A 14,055-nucleotide genomic window follows, 5' to 3' on the forward strand; every position below is an offset into this window, starting at 1 on the left:
ACATTGCAACATGACAATTTCAATATCGTAGCTCGTTTCCAACATTCTCAATAATTTATACCTACCCAAAATAAAGATGTTTCATTTACCGAACGTTAAAAATATTTTCGCTTAAAATAGATCGCTTACCACTAGTAACAAGAAAAAAAAATAATCTCTGATACAATTTCCCTGTTCTTTTCCTTTACTTAACATTAAAAGTATTATTAAGACGTTAATAAACAGTACGCTTGTTCTGTTAAGAAGAATCAGAAACTTTACCTTCTTTCTCGACCTCTGTAGCCACACCACCCAAACAAGGGGCCGCATTTTTTTCAATTATCTATGGCGGAGTCGAGCAGCAATAGCAGCGAGGAAAAGAGCAATTTAATCGGACCCAGGCGAAGTTCGGTCCGTAAAACGGAATTGCCGCCCTTCGGTATTTATGACTTTGTTCATTGCGCCCGCCTCGGAAGTCTCCGTGTCTTTTCGCGACGAGCTTTTTCCACGCGCGACCATGCCCCGGCATAAATTATTGCCGTTCGTTAAACACCGCTCCTCTTTTCGACGACCTTCTTCTTTGAACTTACGTCGGGACGCGTTCCCCGACCGGAACATACTGCGGCAACGCGAGAATTTTCATACAAAATTCCTTGATACAGATTCACCTTGCACGGGGGAACTTACAGGAGCGTGAAAAGAGGAACGGAACGAGCGGGGAATATCAAGCGAATCGTGCTTGTTGAATTCATAATGATCGCTCCCGTATTTAACGGGTCCGTACTGACTTCTTTTTGCTGCACAGGCATGGAACAGGAAACGTTTATGGTCGCTGCAGGACTCGCGGGGGCCACGAAAATCGAAAGCTTTTTCTTAATATTAACTATTTTCAAACAGTATTCGCACGTTTACAATTATATTATTGTATATTTATTCGCATACTACAATTTTTATACTTTTTCGTCGGGCTGAAGATCGCTCAAACAAGGGTCGAAAATCGTTTGGTACAATTTTGGTGGTTTAACACTAAACCCACGACCGGTCAAATGACCGTTTTTAAAGTTTCGTTTAGAATTTCTAACATACTATTATTCGTTATTGTTTGTTTTCTGAGAAAAATATGTAGTCTGTCTTTTCTATCACTACTTGCCTACTGATTGAATGATTTATATTATTTTGTAATGAAACAGACCAAATTTGATATCAAATTCTGGCTAGCTTCAGTTGTAAATAGGAAATATATAGCAAAAATAAAAGGATGGTATCTTAAGCTCTTCGTCTTACAAGACTCTATTAAAGCGTATTAAAAATACTAAAACTTTAGACGCCTGAAGTTCCAAAACTACTAATGTTTTTTGCACAATTGAGCCACCGTTAGAAGCGGCAAAGCTTCCTTTTTGAAATGGTTTTTGGTTTATTTCGATCTGATTATCCGTTTTGGAGATATCGTAATTCATGTAAAGGGGTAATTTTTTACTATTTACGCGCAAGGTCATTGACCTCGCGTTGTTGTCAACAACAAAAAGTAAACAAACGCTTTCAACCCTTATATCTCCGGAACTAACTAAGCGATCGACTTGAATGAACGCTCATTTTAAAGGGCATTTCATCCTCTATCCGATGACTATATCAACTATTACCATTTATGCTGCCTTCTATATTTATTTTAACGCTATAATATTTACTTTGACACTATGCACTCAAAGAAGTTTCAGCAATTCCTATTGATTATAAGACTGGTGTGCGATAAAACTCGATTATAAATTGTTTATTTAATTGAAAATGAATTTAAATTTGAACACAGGATGTTTGTGTAATCACAAACACTAATTTTTCATAAATAATTGTTTTCTTCAAAATTAATTACGGTATCGACTGGAAGCAAAATTCGTTTTCAAGTTTTATCTTCTATATGATGAAAATTAAAAAATTTCGACGTAGTTTGTAAATTTTCTATTTGAAATGGAATATGCACATTTAGAGTAAAAGTATCGAATATTTTTGTACAAATTTTTAAAATGCATGCTGTAAAAAAAATATGCAATATATAAGAGGAAGATATCTTATGAAAGAAACTTCAAAACACAACTTTCTATACATATAATGCAAAAATTAGAAGTATGTTACCTAGATACATATACATGAAGTGTCAGTAGGTTTAGTGTTAATGTACCATAAAAGTAAAAATAGAAATTGGATGAGAAATATTTTAGTTGATTTCTGGGCGACAGAATGGAAATTGTATTTTAAATTGTTTATACCGGAAGCATAGTTACCGTTCGACTAATTGCAATTCTGAAGCAAACCGACACGAACGCGTAAAGAAATACAAAACACGGCGATTAATGAAGCCGTACCGTAGTCTAATAAATTCTAAAACGACAGAGTAGTTGTTACTGGTAATGAAAGATAAGAAAGCGTAACCAATTAGACATCGTCGAGCGTTTCAACGATCGCGTATACGAACGATCGACCCGACGATAAATAATTTATAACGTCACGAGCCTCTAGAATTACGTTGCGACTCCAATGCTGGATAGGAGTGGCAGGTTAAAAGAAACGCAGAAGGCGACGCGCGATCAGCATGGAAAATCCGTTTTCTCTTAACATACTTTTTAGAGTTAATATTTTTATCGCTCGTTATCGTATTCGCAGCTCTATCTGGAAGAATGTTTATGTAAATAAAAACTCGAAACAACGAATTATTAATATAAAATTAAAAGTCTGTGTGTTTGTGACCTTCCTATAACTTCCGTTATTGTTGCCCAATCCGGATGAAACTTTATTTATCGTTACTTGTAATCCAATAGAAAAGTATACTACTTAATTTGCATAAACACTATAGTATTAAACCAGACTGCAAAGCTTTTGAACGAGTGAAACAGTAAACTTCTTACTTCTTACGTGTCTATTTTTATTGTGTACAGGATGTATTGCAACGTTTGGGCATCGCTTAAAATGTGAACGATCGCCACACGCTATGATACATTTTATACAAGGCACGTCGTGATTCGTGGCATAAACGAAACGATTCCTCGTCCAAAACTGAATCGAAATCACGGAATACATTTTACTCGCGCGTGGCTTCTGTCGTCGAGAAAATTAAATCTCCTAGTCGAGGAACCAATATGGCGTCCGTGTCCCTAACCAACGATTCTCGATTTATTTTGTCGCGAGGAATCATTCCCGAATACTGCAGGCCCCGTATAGAAACACAGACAAAACGTCGCTGCGTTTAAAAATTAAGGTTAGACCAGTCCGACGATTCAAAATGGCGCGCGACTGGCGACGATCGCGCTTCAAGACGGATTGCATCAGCTTTTAAATACTAAGGTAGATAATTAATTAGGAACACTAGGAACGGATTTCATTTTTGAGCAAGTCCTCGCGCCCACAGGGGGCCATCGTCCGGACCATGAGCGCCGGATATCGAATAGTTAATTAACCCTATAATCGTTACGATTCCCTCGATAATATTGCATATTTCAGGTACCATGCATCCTGGTTATTTTCAAACCTATTTCAAATTAAAATTCTTTTTGCACCGATTATAAAAAATTTTGCATTCGATGATTCGACAGTTATGACTAGAGGGCGTTTCGCAATTTCAAGGAAGGGGAGGACACGAAATGTTTTAATTGCTCATCGAAGTTTAACAACTGTTGAAGCATATATTGCACCGTTTCGAAATATGCAATATTTTCTGGGATACCCTAACAGCGCTGTCTATCGAGATTACGCGTACTCGTTCGTGCAAGTACATACGCCTTTAACGTACTGGTCGCGTGATCGTGAACTTAATCATAATAGAAATATAACTCGTGAGGTAACCCGGAAGCTATGTGTGGCTTCCGGAACACCTCGCGCTATCGACGACGATAACGTACAAAGTGTAGGCCATAATGCTAAAGACTTCTGAGGAAGCCTATACATTCGATTCGAAATGGAAATTCGAGGTCAAATTCTTTTTATCTTCTACGTACTCTACACAAGATGCAGGATACAAATTCGTGGAGATCGAGTTCGAATATCTCTATAAAAAATTGTTCATGTTTGTGCAAAATTGATTGTGGAAATAAAACGTTACGATTTGTACTGTGCGTTTGGGAGATGGCTGCAGGGACAGTAGATTGTTAATGTTTCTAGTGTCTCTGTCTTCTGTATTATTGGAGATGAAATTATTAAACTCTAGAGTGGGGATTTACAAGACAAATATTACACTATAACTATCCCTACGACAATGTGGAGGTGGAATAAATCATTTTTTAAAAACAATTCCTTCGAAACGTTCCATCTTCTTGTCACATAAATTTCAATTTCATCTATGAAAGCTATAAAAAGCATTTTCTCGTAATAAACTAGTAACGTTTCGAATATTCAAATTCTATAAAATTAGCCCTGAAAGAGGGTAGAATAAATCATTTTTTAAAAACAATTCCTTCGAAAAGTTCCATCTTCTTGTCACATAAATTTCAATTTCATCTATGAAAGCTATAAAAAGCATTTTCTCGTAATAAACTGGTATCGAATATTTAAATTCTATAAAATTGACCCTGAAAGAAAAACGTAATCCCTTTATCTTCTGTTATTACGAGTACACACGAATAACATTGGTGTTTACGAACGTGGAAGACACAGTGGAACCAACGCCACGGATTCTGATTAGCCAAAGCTTTAACAACTTTCGTGGGAAGACGGATCATTTTCGATGGACTGTTTCTTCGCAACTTTCCACGTTCTACTCGCGTAGGATATGCAGAAATAAAAAAACAAGTGACCTTGAATTCGAACTAAACTTACAAAACATATTGTTCCACTATATAAGAAATGAAAATAGGCGTGGCTATCGCGGAACCCGTTAGAAGGTAACTAGAGTACGCTATCGTATACATAGCAGTTTGCTCTCAGCAGCACGTAATTATAGCAAAAATAGATCGATGTTTAAAGATCACGGGTGCTTATCTAACTCGCAAACACGCTTGTGTCTAACAATAAGAGTATATAATCTGTTGGTCATGTTGCGTGTAAAACTCCTTTATAATTCTCTATAACTCGCTGACTGCTACGTCGCCCGCAATTGGACATATCTCTTCTCTACGGCCTTAAATCCTCGAGAACGAGACGTTAACAAAAATAAATCTGCATTAAATTCGTGAATTTTAACGAGTTCAGAAAAATAAGTACTACGAGAAATCTTTGATCACATGATTATCGATTGTCTAGAAACGAAATTCTTCGTAGGAAGCTTCACGGATTATTAATTTGTTGTAACAAACAGGGCCGATACTGGACCATTATGTGCGTGTAATATTTTACTACGAAAAGCTATTTTTTTAAGTCTTATGTATTTCGAGTACTCTTCTGCTATATGTGTATAAAATTATGACCCTCGAAGATCAATATTAACCGGCTGCCTGATTATGGTAGCACCGAGGGAACGTTCGAAAACAATTTTCTTAAAACGACGCGTCGACGATTAACATTCGATATATTCTCTCTTAATACACTACGTTTAATAAAATGTCTCACCGCCTCGACCAATTGTCGCAGACTTCTGTTGCAAATGGCGTAGGAGCGCGCGACAAGCCCCTCAGAATATAAAAGAAGTCACGCGTTTGGGAACTGGTTTCGCGACGATTAACATTCTGCGGAAACTGAGAACTTTGTTCGAGAATCCACGTTCCCACCTATGCGACAACACGCGACGCAGAACATCCTCGAAGGCTCGACGAAAGAAGAATTTGATACTGTTTCGAGCGTGCTCTGCGCAGAAATGGGCAATTATAACGCCATGTTTACGGACATCGATGATTAACACATCACCGACGGGAAAAAAAATTCTAATATCATCCACGTATAACTCCTGAAAATTTCAATAGAATATATTAAATTACAAAAATACTTATCACACGTTGCAGGAATTCTACATCATTAAAATCACCCGTCGTATAGGAAAGTTTTACTAAAAATGCCCCGTCGTTAATGCGTTAAAATAGTTTTTCTCTTGATTAGATAATTACAAGCAAATAATTTTTACATGTTCCGTAACCGTGAGCATGAAAATCTGACGTTAAGGATTCGAAACTCTAGATCTCGTGAATAAAATGGCTGCTCGAAGGCTGAGTCGCGGTAATTGTTCCCCGCCTTTGCATTGTTTTCACCCGATTATAATTTCATGGGTACAAGTTTGGTACGACAGAGACGCGTTGCTGTTATCGTTATCTCACGTTTTACAGGTGGGAACGGCGTTTGGGCGTTCCTCGTGGATCGAGGCCTTTGGTCCACGACGCGAAAGTTCTCGTTTGGACGGTGACTCGCTTTCCTCCGTGTCGCGAAGTCGAAGCTGATCTGCCTATTGCACTAGCTCGAACGCTGGACCGTTTCAGACATCGGAGACCTTTCGTTTCGGAGTCCCCGATTGGCTGGTCGATCGCGTACGCTCTCCCGTCGCCGCTACGGCGCGGATTAATTACCGATACGAGCTAGCTCGCTATAAATTATTACGCATTAGTATGTACAAACACATCGCCCGACAGCGAACGGAATAGACCTCAGTCTATGGGTGGCAAGACGGTTCTCGATCACGATCAAGACTTCGAGGGATCGTCCGCTACCTGCTCGTTGCTCTTCCCCGTTTCCCACTGGTTGATCCTCTTCAGGGGATAGCAGATCAAGGCGGACACGAAGATCAGGCTCCCCGACAGGTAGAACGAGGCGTCGTAGCTTCCGGTGGCGTCCATGAAAACGCCTAAACGAGTCAAAAAACATCTTCGTGAATCCCCTGATCGTTACCATTCGATTGTTTCTCTTTCAACGGAATGTTTTCGAATGTCTCGATCATGGTTTGCAAATGCAGCAATTGATGTTTGTGCGAGTTCCTTGAGACTTCGACTTGTTCATTAAAAATTATTCCAACGAATTTTGCTTGGTTTCAAGGGTAACAGCAGTTCTTTCGTTAGTGTAGGTGTAAATTAGACGCGAAGGTCAACTTCTTTTTCTTGAGAATTCTAGGCTTTACGAAACGCCTTCCATTCGACTCGAAGAATTTCCACGCAAATTCTATTATATTGTAACACAACTTGAACTACTTCGTCTTGCTTGATATTGTTTTACTCGTTAAATAAAAATAATTTTTGAGAGTCACTACACTCCAATGATAAACATGCTCGACAGTATTCGTGGTTCACAGAATAGATTAAATCTTTCTTTTAAACAACATCAGATGTTCTTATCGAGCCTCGTTATCTTCATCTACATACTTTAAGAGGAATCCAATTTTCTATTAACTTCGTGCGAACAAATGTGAACTTTTTCATTGCACAAGGTATCGCAATTCCGATATTAAAATTGCTTGATTATTACATAAATATCTTCTGCTTTTGTATCCAATTAAAATGTTTATATGTTATTGAAAGTTGTGTACAAAGTTGGTCTTCGTCGTTTATCGGAACGAAAACAAACGAAATAAGTAAATCGCGAACGAGCCGACAGAATGTCGTATCCGACCAGCGATAATAAAACGGTTTAGAGTGAATGTTTACGAACAGATTAACTTTCTACTTTGTTTCTCCACGGTAAACGTCGCGAAATTCCTGTCATTCCGCAGATTAGATAACCGTCGAGCGTGTTTGCGCGAATCTAATAGTTTTGACAGCCTACATACGCAGCGTATCAACGATCTTTCGCTAAATCAGAAAAGTCAAGAGAAATCATAATGTTATGCGTCGAGGTAAGACTCGAACGTTGTGCAAATATGCTTAAAATCTGAATCGACGATTGCCGGGAACTATTATCTCCAAGTACTGTACCTCAAGGTCAGTCGTTCGTCGCGTGAACGGTGCATTTAAAACAATGCTCCGAAACGGTTGCGTAATTGCTTTCGACAAGTATCGCCGTGAGAATTAATTGCATCGATTGGGTATCGTGATAGGCGAACGTTGCTTGAATCCAGAATTAAGATCGAACGATGCATTATTGCTACGCACGGTATACTGGATAGCTGAAGAGAATGGCCCCGAATGAAGTAATTTTTATCGACGTATATTCGGAATTACTGGTCCGTCTTCTAATTTAACCAAACAATCCGTTAAATTTAGCCCTTTGCACTCCGAGAGTCTTTATCAATATGAACTAGCAATTTCGTGATGTGACATTTAAAAATAGAAAAATATTCTTTTTTACACAAAAATGTATAAACACCTATAATTTAAATTTTATTAATTTTCTTTTAAACTTCAATTAAACTTGAATCGAGCTATGGTACGTATTATGTTTGTTGTCATTAGGGCGCCAGTGGAGTGCAAAGGGTTAATAAAGATTTAGTTTTGGAGTTTGTTGAAAGAAAGAGTTTCCTTCAGAGGCATTGTTTATAGCTCCTCTTAGTAGGTAGTGCGACGCTTCCTGAAAATAAAGTGATCGATAATTTCTAATCACCTGCAAGAGGCGCGCCTATGGCCGCCGCCACGCCTTGAAACAGAAGAAGCAATCCAAAAGCGTTGGTCAATTTCTCCAAGCCCAGGAGGTCCACCACGAGGATCGATCTCAGAGAGGCGAAAACAGCTGCGAAGAGAAGTTACAGAATGAGAAGTACGGGTTGACGATCGGTTCAGAAGCGTTCTTTAATAGAGAACGAAGATTTTACTCACATATACTGATACCGAAGGTGGCAGCGTAGAAGAATTGGTAGCTCTGGGTGAGCGACAGCCCGGATATCACGGTTAGGAGTCCACCAGCGCTGATAAATATGTTGTTGACTACCAACGCGTCAACGCCTGGTAAGCTGCTCGCTACACCACAGACAACACGACCAATGGTGTTGCCAATACCGATCACGGAGACCAGGAACATCGCTGTGGATGGTTCTATCCCTGCGAGCTTCGCTCGATCTGCAACGATCGTGCAACAACCGTCGATTAATTTTTATAACGGGGTATCTAATCCTAGCTTTAAATGAAATTTGTTAAAAACTTTCGTTTTTGCATTATGGAATCAATTGTAGTTGGATTGCAAATTCCATTTAATAGAGTTTGAACCCCTTCAAGGATACTGACTCATATGTGCATGTCTAGTATTTATGTTATTTTGAATATTACATCGCAATAGTAACCACTAGAGTTATGAATGTTCACAGCTAAATTTTTCAATAGCGTCACATGGCAGCATTGTCAAAAAATTGATGAATTTGCATTAATATTTATTAGGAAGAAAATAATTTGCTCCCGAAGAGATTAAAGATTCTAGTCTTTATAGATTTAAAGTATCTCAAAAAATAATCTGTAGAATGTATTATTCTAATTATAGCTAATTCGCAATCTTCTATTTCTCTATTTATTTTTTCAGACGCCCTACATACTCTAGAAAGTTAATTATACAGCTATTAAGGAATTTTCTAGTTTTTAAATTTCTGAACTTTAAACTGGACTCTGTCTTCGAACGATACAGTTCGCAAAATTTATTTTCGAACTTATAATACGTTATAGATCGCGAACGATTGCCCCTCGTATCATGTGTCATGACATGTTTTCTATTAAAATTTATTAGAATTGCTGATTGCACAAAAATTAAAATATTGGTGAAATTCTTTTCAAATTGTAACAGAGTAATGACTTGAATGCTTTCAACTCCGGCGCCATTTTTGACAATTGCACCTCGTATCGCGTGCCGTGACATTTATTCTATTAAAATTTATTAAAATTGCTGATTGCATAAAAATTAAAATATTGGTGATATTCTTTTCAAATTGCAACAGAGTAATGACTTGAATGCTTTCAACTCCGGCGCCATTTTTGACAATTGCACCTCGTATCGTGTGCCGTGACATTTATTCTATTAAAATTTATTAAAATTGCTGATTGTATAAAAATTAAAATATTAGTGATATTCTTTTCAAATTGCAACAGAGTAATGACTTGGATGCTTTCAACTCCGGCGCCATTTTTGACAATTGCACCTCGTATCGTGTGCCGTGACATTTATTCTATTAAAATTTATTAAAATTGCTGATCGCACAAAAATTAAAATATTGGTGATATTCTTTTCAAATTACAATGACTTGGGCGCTTTCGACTATGGCGCCATTTTGGATCCTGCAACTTTTATGCTCGTGAAAAGTCACGGACACCGTTCGAGGGCTAATCTGATCGTCGTTTCAGGTTATTGCAGATGCGATAAGTTTTGATACGGTACCTGGAAGGTACATGAAGGGTGTATAAAAGCCCATCATAGTGAGTCCACCAGAGATCGCCAGGATGAGGAAAGAGGGGCTCTTCAGGAGGCTCAGATCAAGCATAGTCGTGAGGATCCGCCGCACGCTTTCGGGGCAGATGTAACAACTTCCGCTTTCCTCCTCAGCCACATCAGTGGCCGTTGGCAACCGGGTGACCGACATGTGATAGCCCACAGACGATTGCTATGAGGATCGTCGTCGATAATTTCATCGTTCCCAATTAACGCAATTTTTTAATCTACCGGAAACTTACGTCACATTATTCGCAACTGGCCCTAATCTTATTGTCTCGATCAGGAGTACCAGACTAGACGAAATGTCTTATTCATTGATACTTCATTAACGATAATAAAAGTGCTTTTAAAATATACTAATTAAAATGGGACATAGCTTTCTTAAATTAAATTAAAGTGAATTTTACTTGTAAGAGAAAATGTAATTTTTCACGTTTGATAATCTCTTTTTAGTTATCCAGCATTGTATTTAAAAACATAACAATTACACACTGTAAAAAAGTTATAACAGAAGATTGGAAAAATTCCAGAACGCAATGGAAGAGAGAAATCGTTCACTACTTCGTAATATAATTAAAAAATTAAGAGATTAATAACAATAGAAGCATTCTAAAGAACCAAGATGGTGGCCTAAGATACCGATACTTTTTATTTAAATGCATTTTAAATAAAAAGATGTTTCGTTCAATAGCTTTACCGACGATTATATTCTGAACTCGTATTTGACGAAAAGAATTGTTTAACCGAATAAAGGTTAATTCTCCAATTTTCCGTATTTTCTCATAATATCAGAAGAAGTTGACTCTGTGCAGTTATGAATAGAATGAACAAGAAGCGTTTTTTGTTGTCGAAACGACCAGTAAATTGGCTAATTAACTCTCACCTGGGACTTGTAATGGGGCAGCCTGTTCAAAGAGCCGCCGTAAAAAATGTCGTCCCTGTAAAATGGCCGTTGCGGATCCTTGTTGAACGGATTCCGCCTGTTGCCCACTTTCAGCGACTTTTGGCTGCATTCCGAGTCCGCGCGAAGGCGTCTGCCGCTAATCGTGTGCCTGCGAATCTGCCAACAATATCCTCCGTTTAATCGGGCCACACTGTTATTGCTAGTAAATAAATTCCAGTTGGCACGGGATACCGCCATAAACGATCCATTATCTCCGCAAACTATCACCTATCGAACATTATGGCGCGCTGATCGATCAGCGAGTTTGTTAGTCACGAGTTTCCCACTCGAACCAGCGAAACGAGAATTTTCTATCGCGAACCGAGATCCCTAACGACCCTTGAAGTATCAGATTATATATTCATAGCGTAATAGATTGCCGATCTAACTCGAAACGAAGGGTCATTTCTCTACGTTATCGACTCAGGACTCGAGAAGGTTTCGAAAATAATTGTTTCGAACCGAATCTGTTGGGAAGATTGATTTTGTCAAAATCGATAGGGTGGGACTCACCGTGGGCACTTTGCCGTTCAGTCTTTCCACGTCGCCACCGAGAAGATTGTTCTCCTCTTCCGCGATTTTGTCGTCCATGGTGACGTCCAATTCGGGATAGATCGGGACGGACAGCCGTTTCTCCGAGCTGCTCAGCTTTCTCTCCGCTTGTAATTCCACGTGGACCTTGTGCAGAGAGTGCAAGGACTTCGAGGTGCTGGAACGAGAAGATTCGAGGAATCAAACTTCTACGTTGAAAAATCGTTGATTAAACTAGCCCCATTAAAATTATTCTACACGATATACAGTATCCTGGTTCGATCGACTCAGAAAGCCATTTTCAAACACAGTCGTTAGCTGATAGATTTGAATTTATATAAAATGTAGTTTTGTAACGAAAATTTTTGAGAAAATATAGACAAATCTCCGACATTTGCATCTACGTGGATACGTTAACTTGACATACGATTTAATTCCAAATTTTCAAATTGTGGTCTGATAATAATAAAGAATGTAATTTATTCAAGTAAATAAATCATACAGCGAAATTGATAAAATTGTGTCGATATTAACCCCTTAACGTTCATGCCGGAGTCTGACTGCTTTGAAAAGCAATATTTGTTTAATCCAACGGTTTAAGGGATGATAATATTTGTTCTCCTTCAAATTATACGTCAGATACAACATTGTAATTAAAAAAAACCATATTTTTAGAAACAAATCCAATAAAGAGAACTGATCATTGTTGGTTAACCCGAAAAATACGAGCGTTAAGGGGTTAATATACACGCACGAGATTCCCCGCGACCGCGTGGCGAGCTTCACTTGGGGTTCCCCTACGGTTAACCTAGTACTCCCACGTAAAGCGCCATCGTGCGGCCATATGCGCGCCACACAAATGTATACTATTTAATTTTGTTTAAAATCGTACAAAAAATGGCCACGAAAAAGATTTGTTTTACGAATACCTCGTGAATGTAAAAATGTGTTGATATTAATATATAAGAGTTGATGACGAGTAACATCATGATTGTCAAGGAGTTAATAATAGAACTATGTAGAGTTAACATTCGAATATTCAAAATTAGTTTGACGAATACTTTGTGAATATAAAAATGTGTTGATATTAATATATAAGAGTTGATGACGAGTGAATAACCTCGCCATTGACAAAGAGTAAATAATGGAGTTATATAGAGCTAATATTCGAATATCTGCAAAATATTTGGAAACTATTAAATTGAAAAAATGGTTTGGAAATCGTTTTATCGAAAACGCGCAATAATCGAATGTTTCCGGGTTTCTGACGCGGTGTAAGTAGAAAAAAATAGATGAAATTTATTACTATACTATGTTGGGGTTGCTGCCCAGCAGCTCCGCAGCCGTGGGGTATTCCGTGTTGTTGTTGGTGCCGAAGAAACCGCTTCTGGCTGGCTGCACGCAGTGCAACGAAGCAGTGGACACCCCTCTCGCCATTAGGCTGCTCTTTGTTTCTAATTGTAAGCCAGCGTTCTCGGGCGTGGACTTCACCTTGATCCTCGTCGGTTTCAACGGCCGGAACATCGCGCCGAAAATCGCGCAATTCAACAGCATGCCTGGAAAATTCACGACGACTTTCTGATCCGGGAGCGTTTGCCGTTTCTTCCACAGAATCGGTCGCTAACAAGGGAGCCTTGCAGTAGTAAAAATTGATTTTGAAACGACAGCAAGTTATAGCACATACGTAGTATCGAAAAACCCTAATTGGATTTTTCTCAATGGGCGTTCGTTTTCGAGATACTTTGATTTAAAGTTTAGTATGCACGTAATAAGGGAATTAGTTATAGTTATTTTAATGGAAAAGATGTGTGTTAAGTCGGTAGAACGATTAGCTAGGAAGCTTTTGGTAGTTGGGTACTTTTTTTTTTGTTATTTTAAAATGCAAAAATATATTTTATTTATCAATTTTCAATCTTCAATTTTTAATACAAAAAACAGTAGTAAGTACAGTCGTAGAATATGTCGCATATATTTTTCTATATTAGTCATTCGTATTAATCATTATCAAATAAATTCTGTATTTGAAGTATGTCTGAAAATTAAAAGCCTCAATACTGACGATACGAATGACTAATACAGAATTTATTTGATAATGACGTACAATGCTGTTTTATTGCTATACTTACTACTGTTTTTTGTATTAAAAATTGAAGGATTATTGTTTTAATATTTATGTCATATGTACATAATAAATCAAATATATTTTTGCATTTCAAATTAATGAAAGAAAGAAAGTAACTTGTCGGGGATTCGAACCCACTAACAAAAGCTTCATAGTTAATCGCTCTACCAACTTAACCACATACTGTTCTGTAAATTTAAATAATTCTTTTACTTTGTACGTATCAAACTTTAAATCAAAA

General features: G+C 37.9%; 1 protein-coding gene across 3 annotated transcripts in view; it reads right to left on the reverse strand.

Annotated features, from left to right (window-relative positions):
• Nucleotides 1–2,896: 2,896 nt before the first annotated feature.
• Nucleotides 2,897–14,055, reverse strand: part of LOC122400689 (monocarboxylate transporter 14) — a 46,717-nt gene continuing 35,558 nt past the window's right edge. For all 3 annotated transcript variants that reach the window (XM_043402270.1, XM_043402272.1, XM_043402271.1), the window contains exons 6-12: nucleotides 12,999–13,248; nucleotides 11,675–11,870; nucleotides 11,102–11,278; nucleotides 10,165–10,387; nucleotides 8,625–8,864; nucleotides 8,413–8,538; nucleotides 2,897–6,727 (exon numbers count right to left, since the gene is read on the reverse strand). In XM_043402270.1, coding sequence (XP_043258205.1) covers nucleotides 6,567–6,727; nucleotides 8,413–8,538; nucleotides 8,625–8,864; nucleotides 10,165–10,387; nucleotides 11,102–11,278; nucleotides 11,675–11,870; nucleotides 12,999–13,248 — 1,373 coding nt within the window. In that variant the 3' untranslated portion in view covers nucleotides 2,897–6,566. The remainder of the gene's footprint in view (nucleotides 6,728–8,412; nucleotides 8,539–8,624; nucleotides 8,865–10,164; nucleotides 10,388–11,101; nucleotides 11,279–11,674; nucleotides 11,871–12,998; nucleotides 13,249–14,055) is intronic.

The sequence above is a fragment of the Colletes gigas genome, unplaced genomic scaffold, assembly GCF_013123115.1.
Source record: "Colletes gigas isolate AHSC1104 unplaced genomic scaffold, ASM1312311v1 Colletes_gigas_Sc00019, whole genome shotgun sequence".
Lineage (NCBI taxonomy): Eukaryota > Metazoa > Arthropoda > Insecta > Hymenoptera > Colletidae > Colletes > Colletes gigas.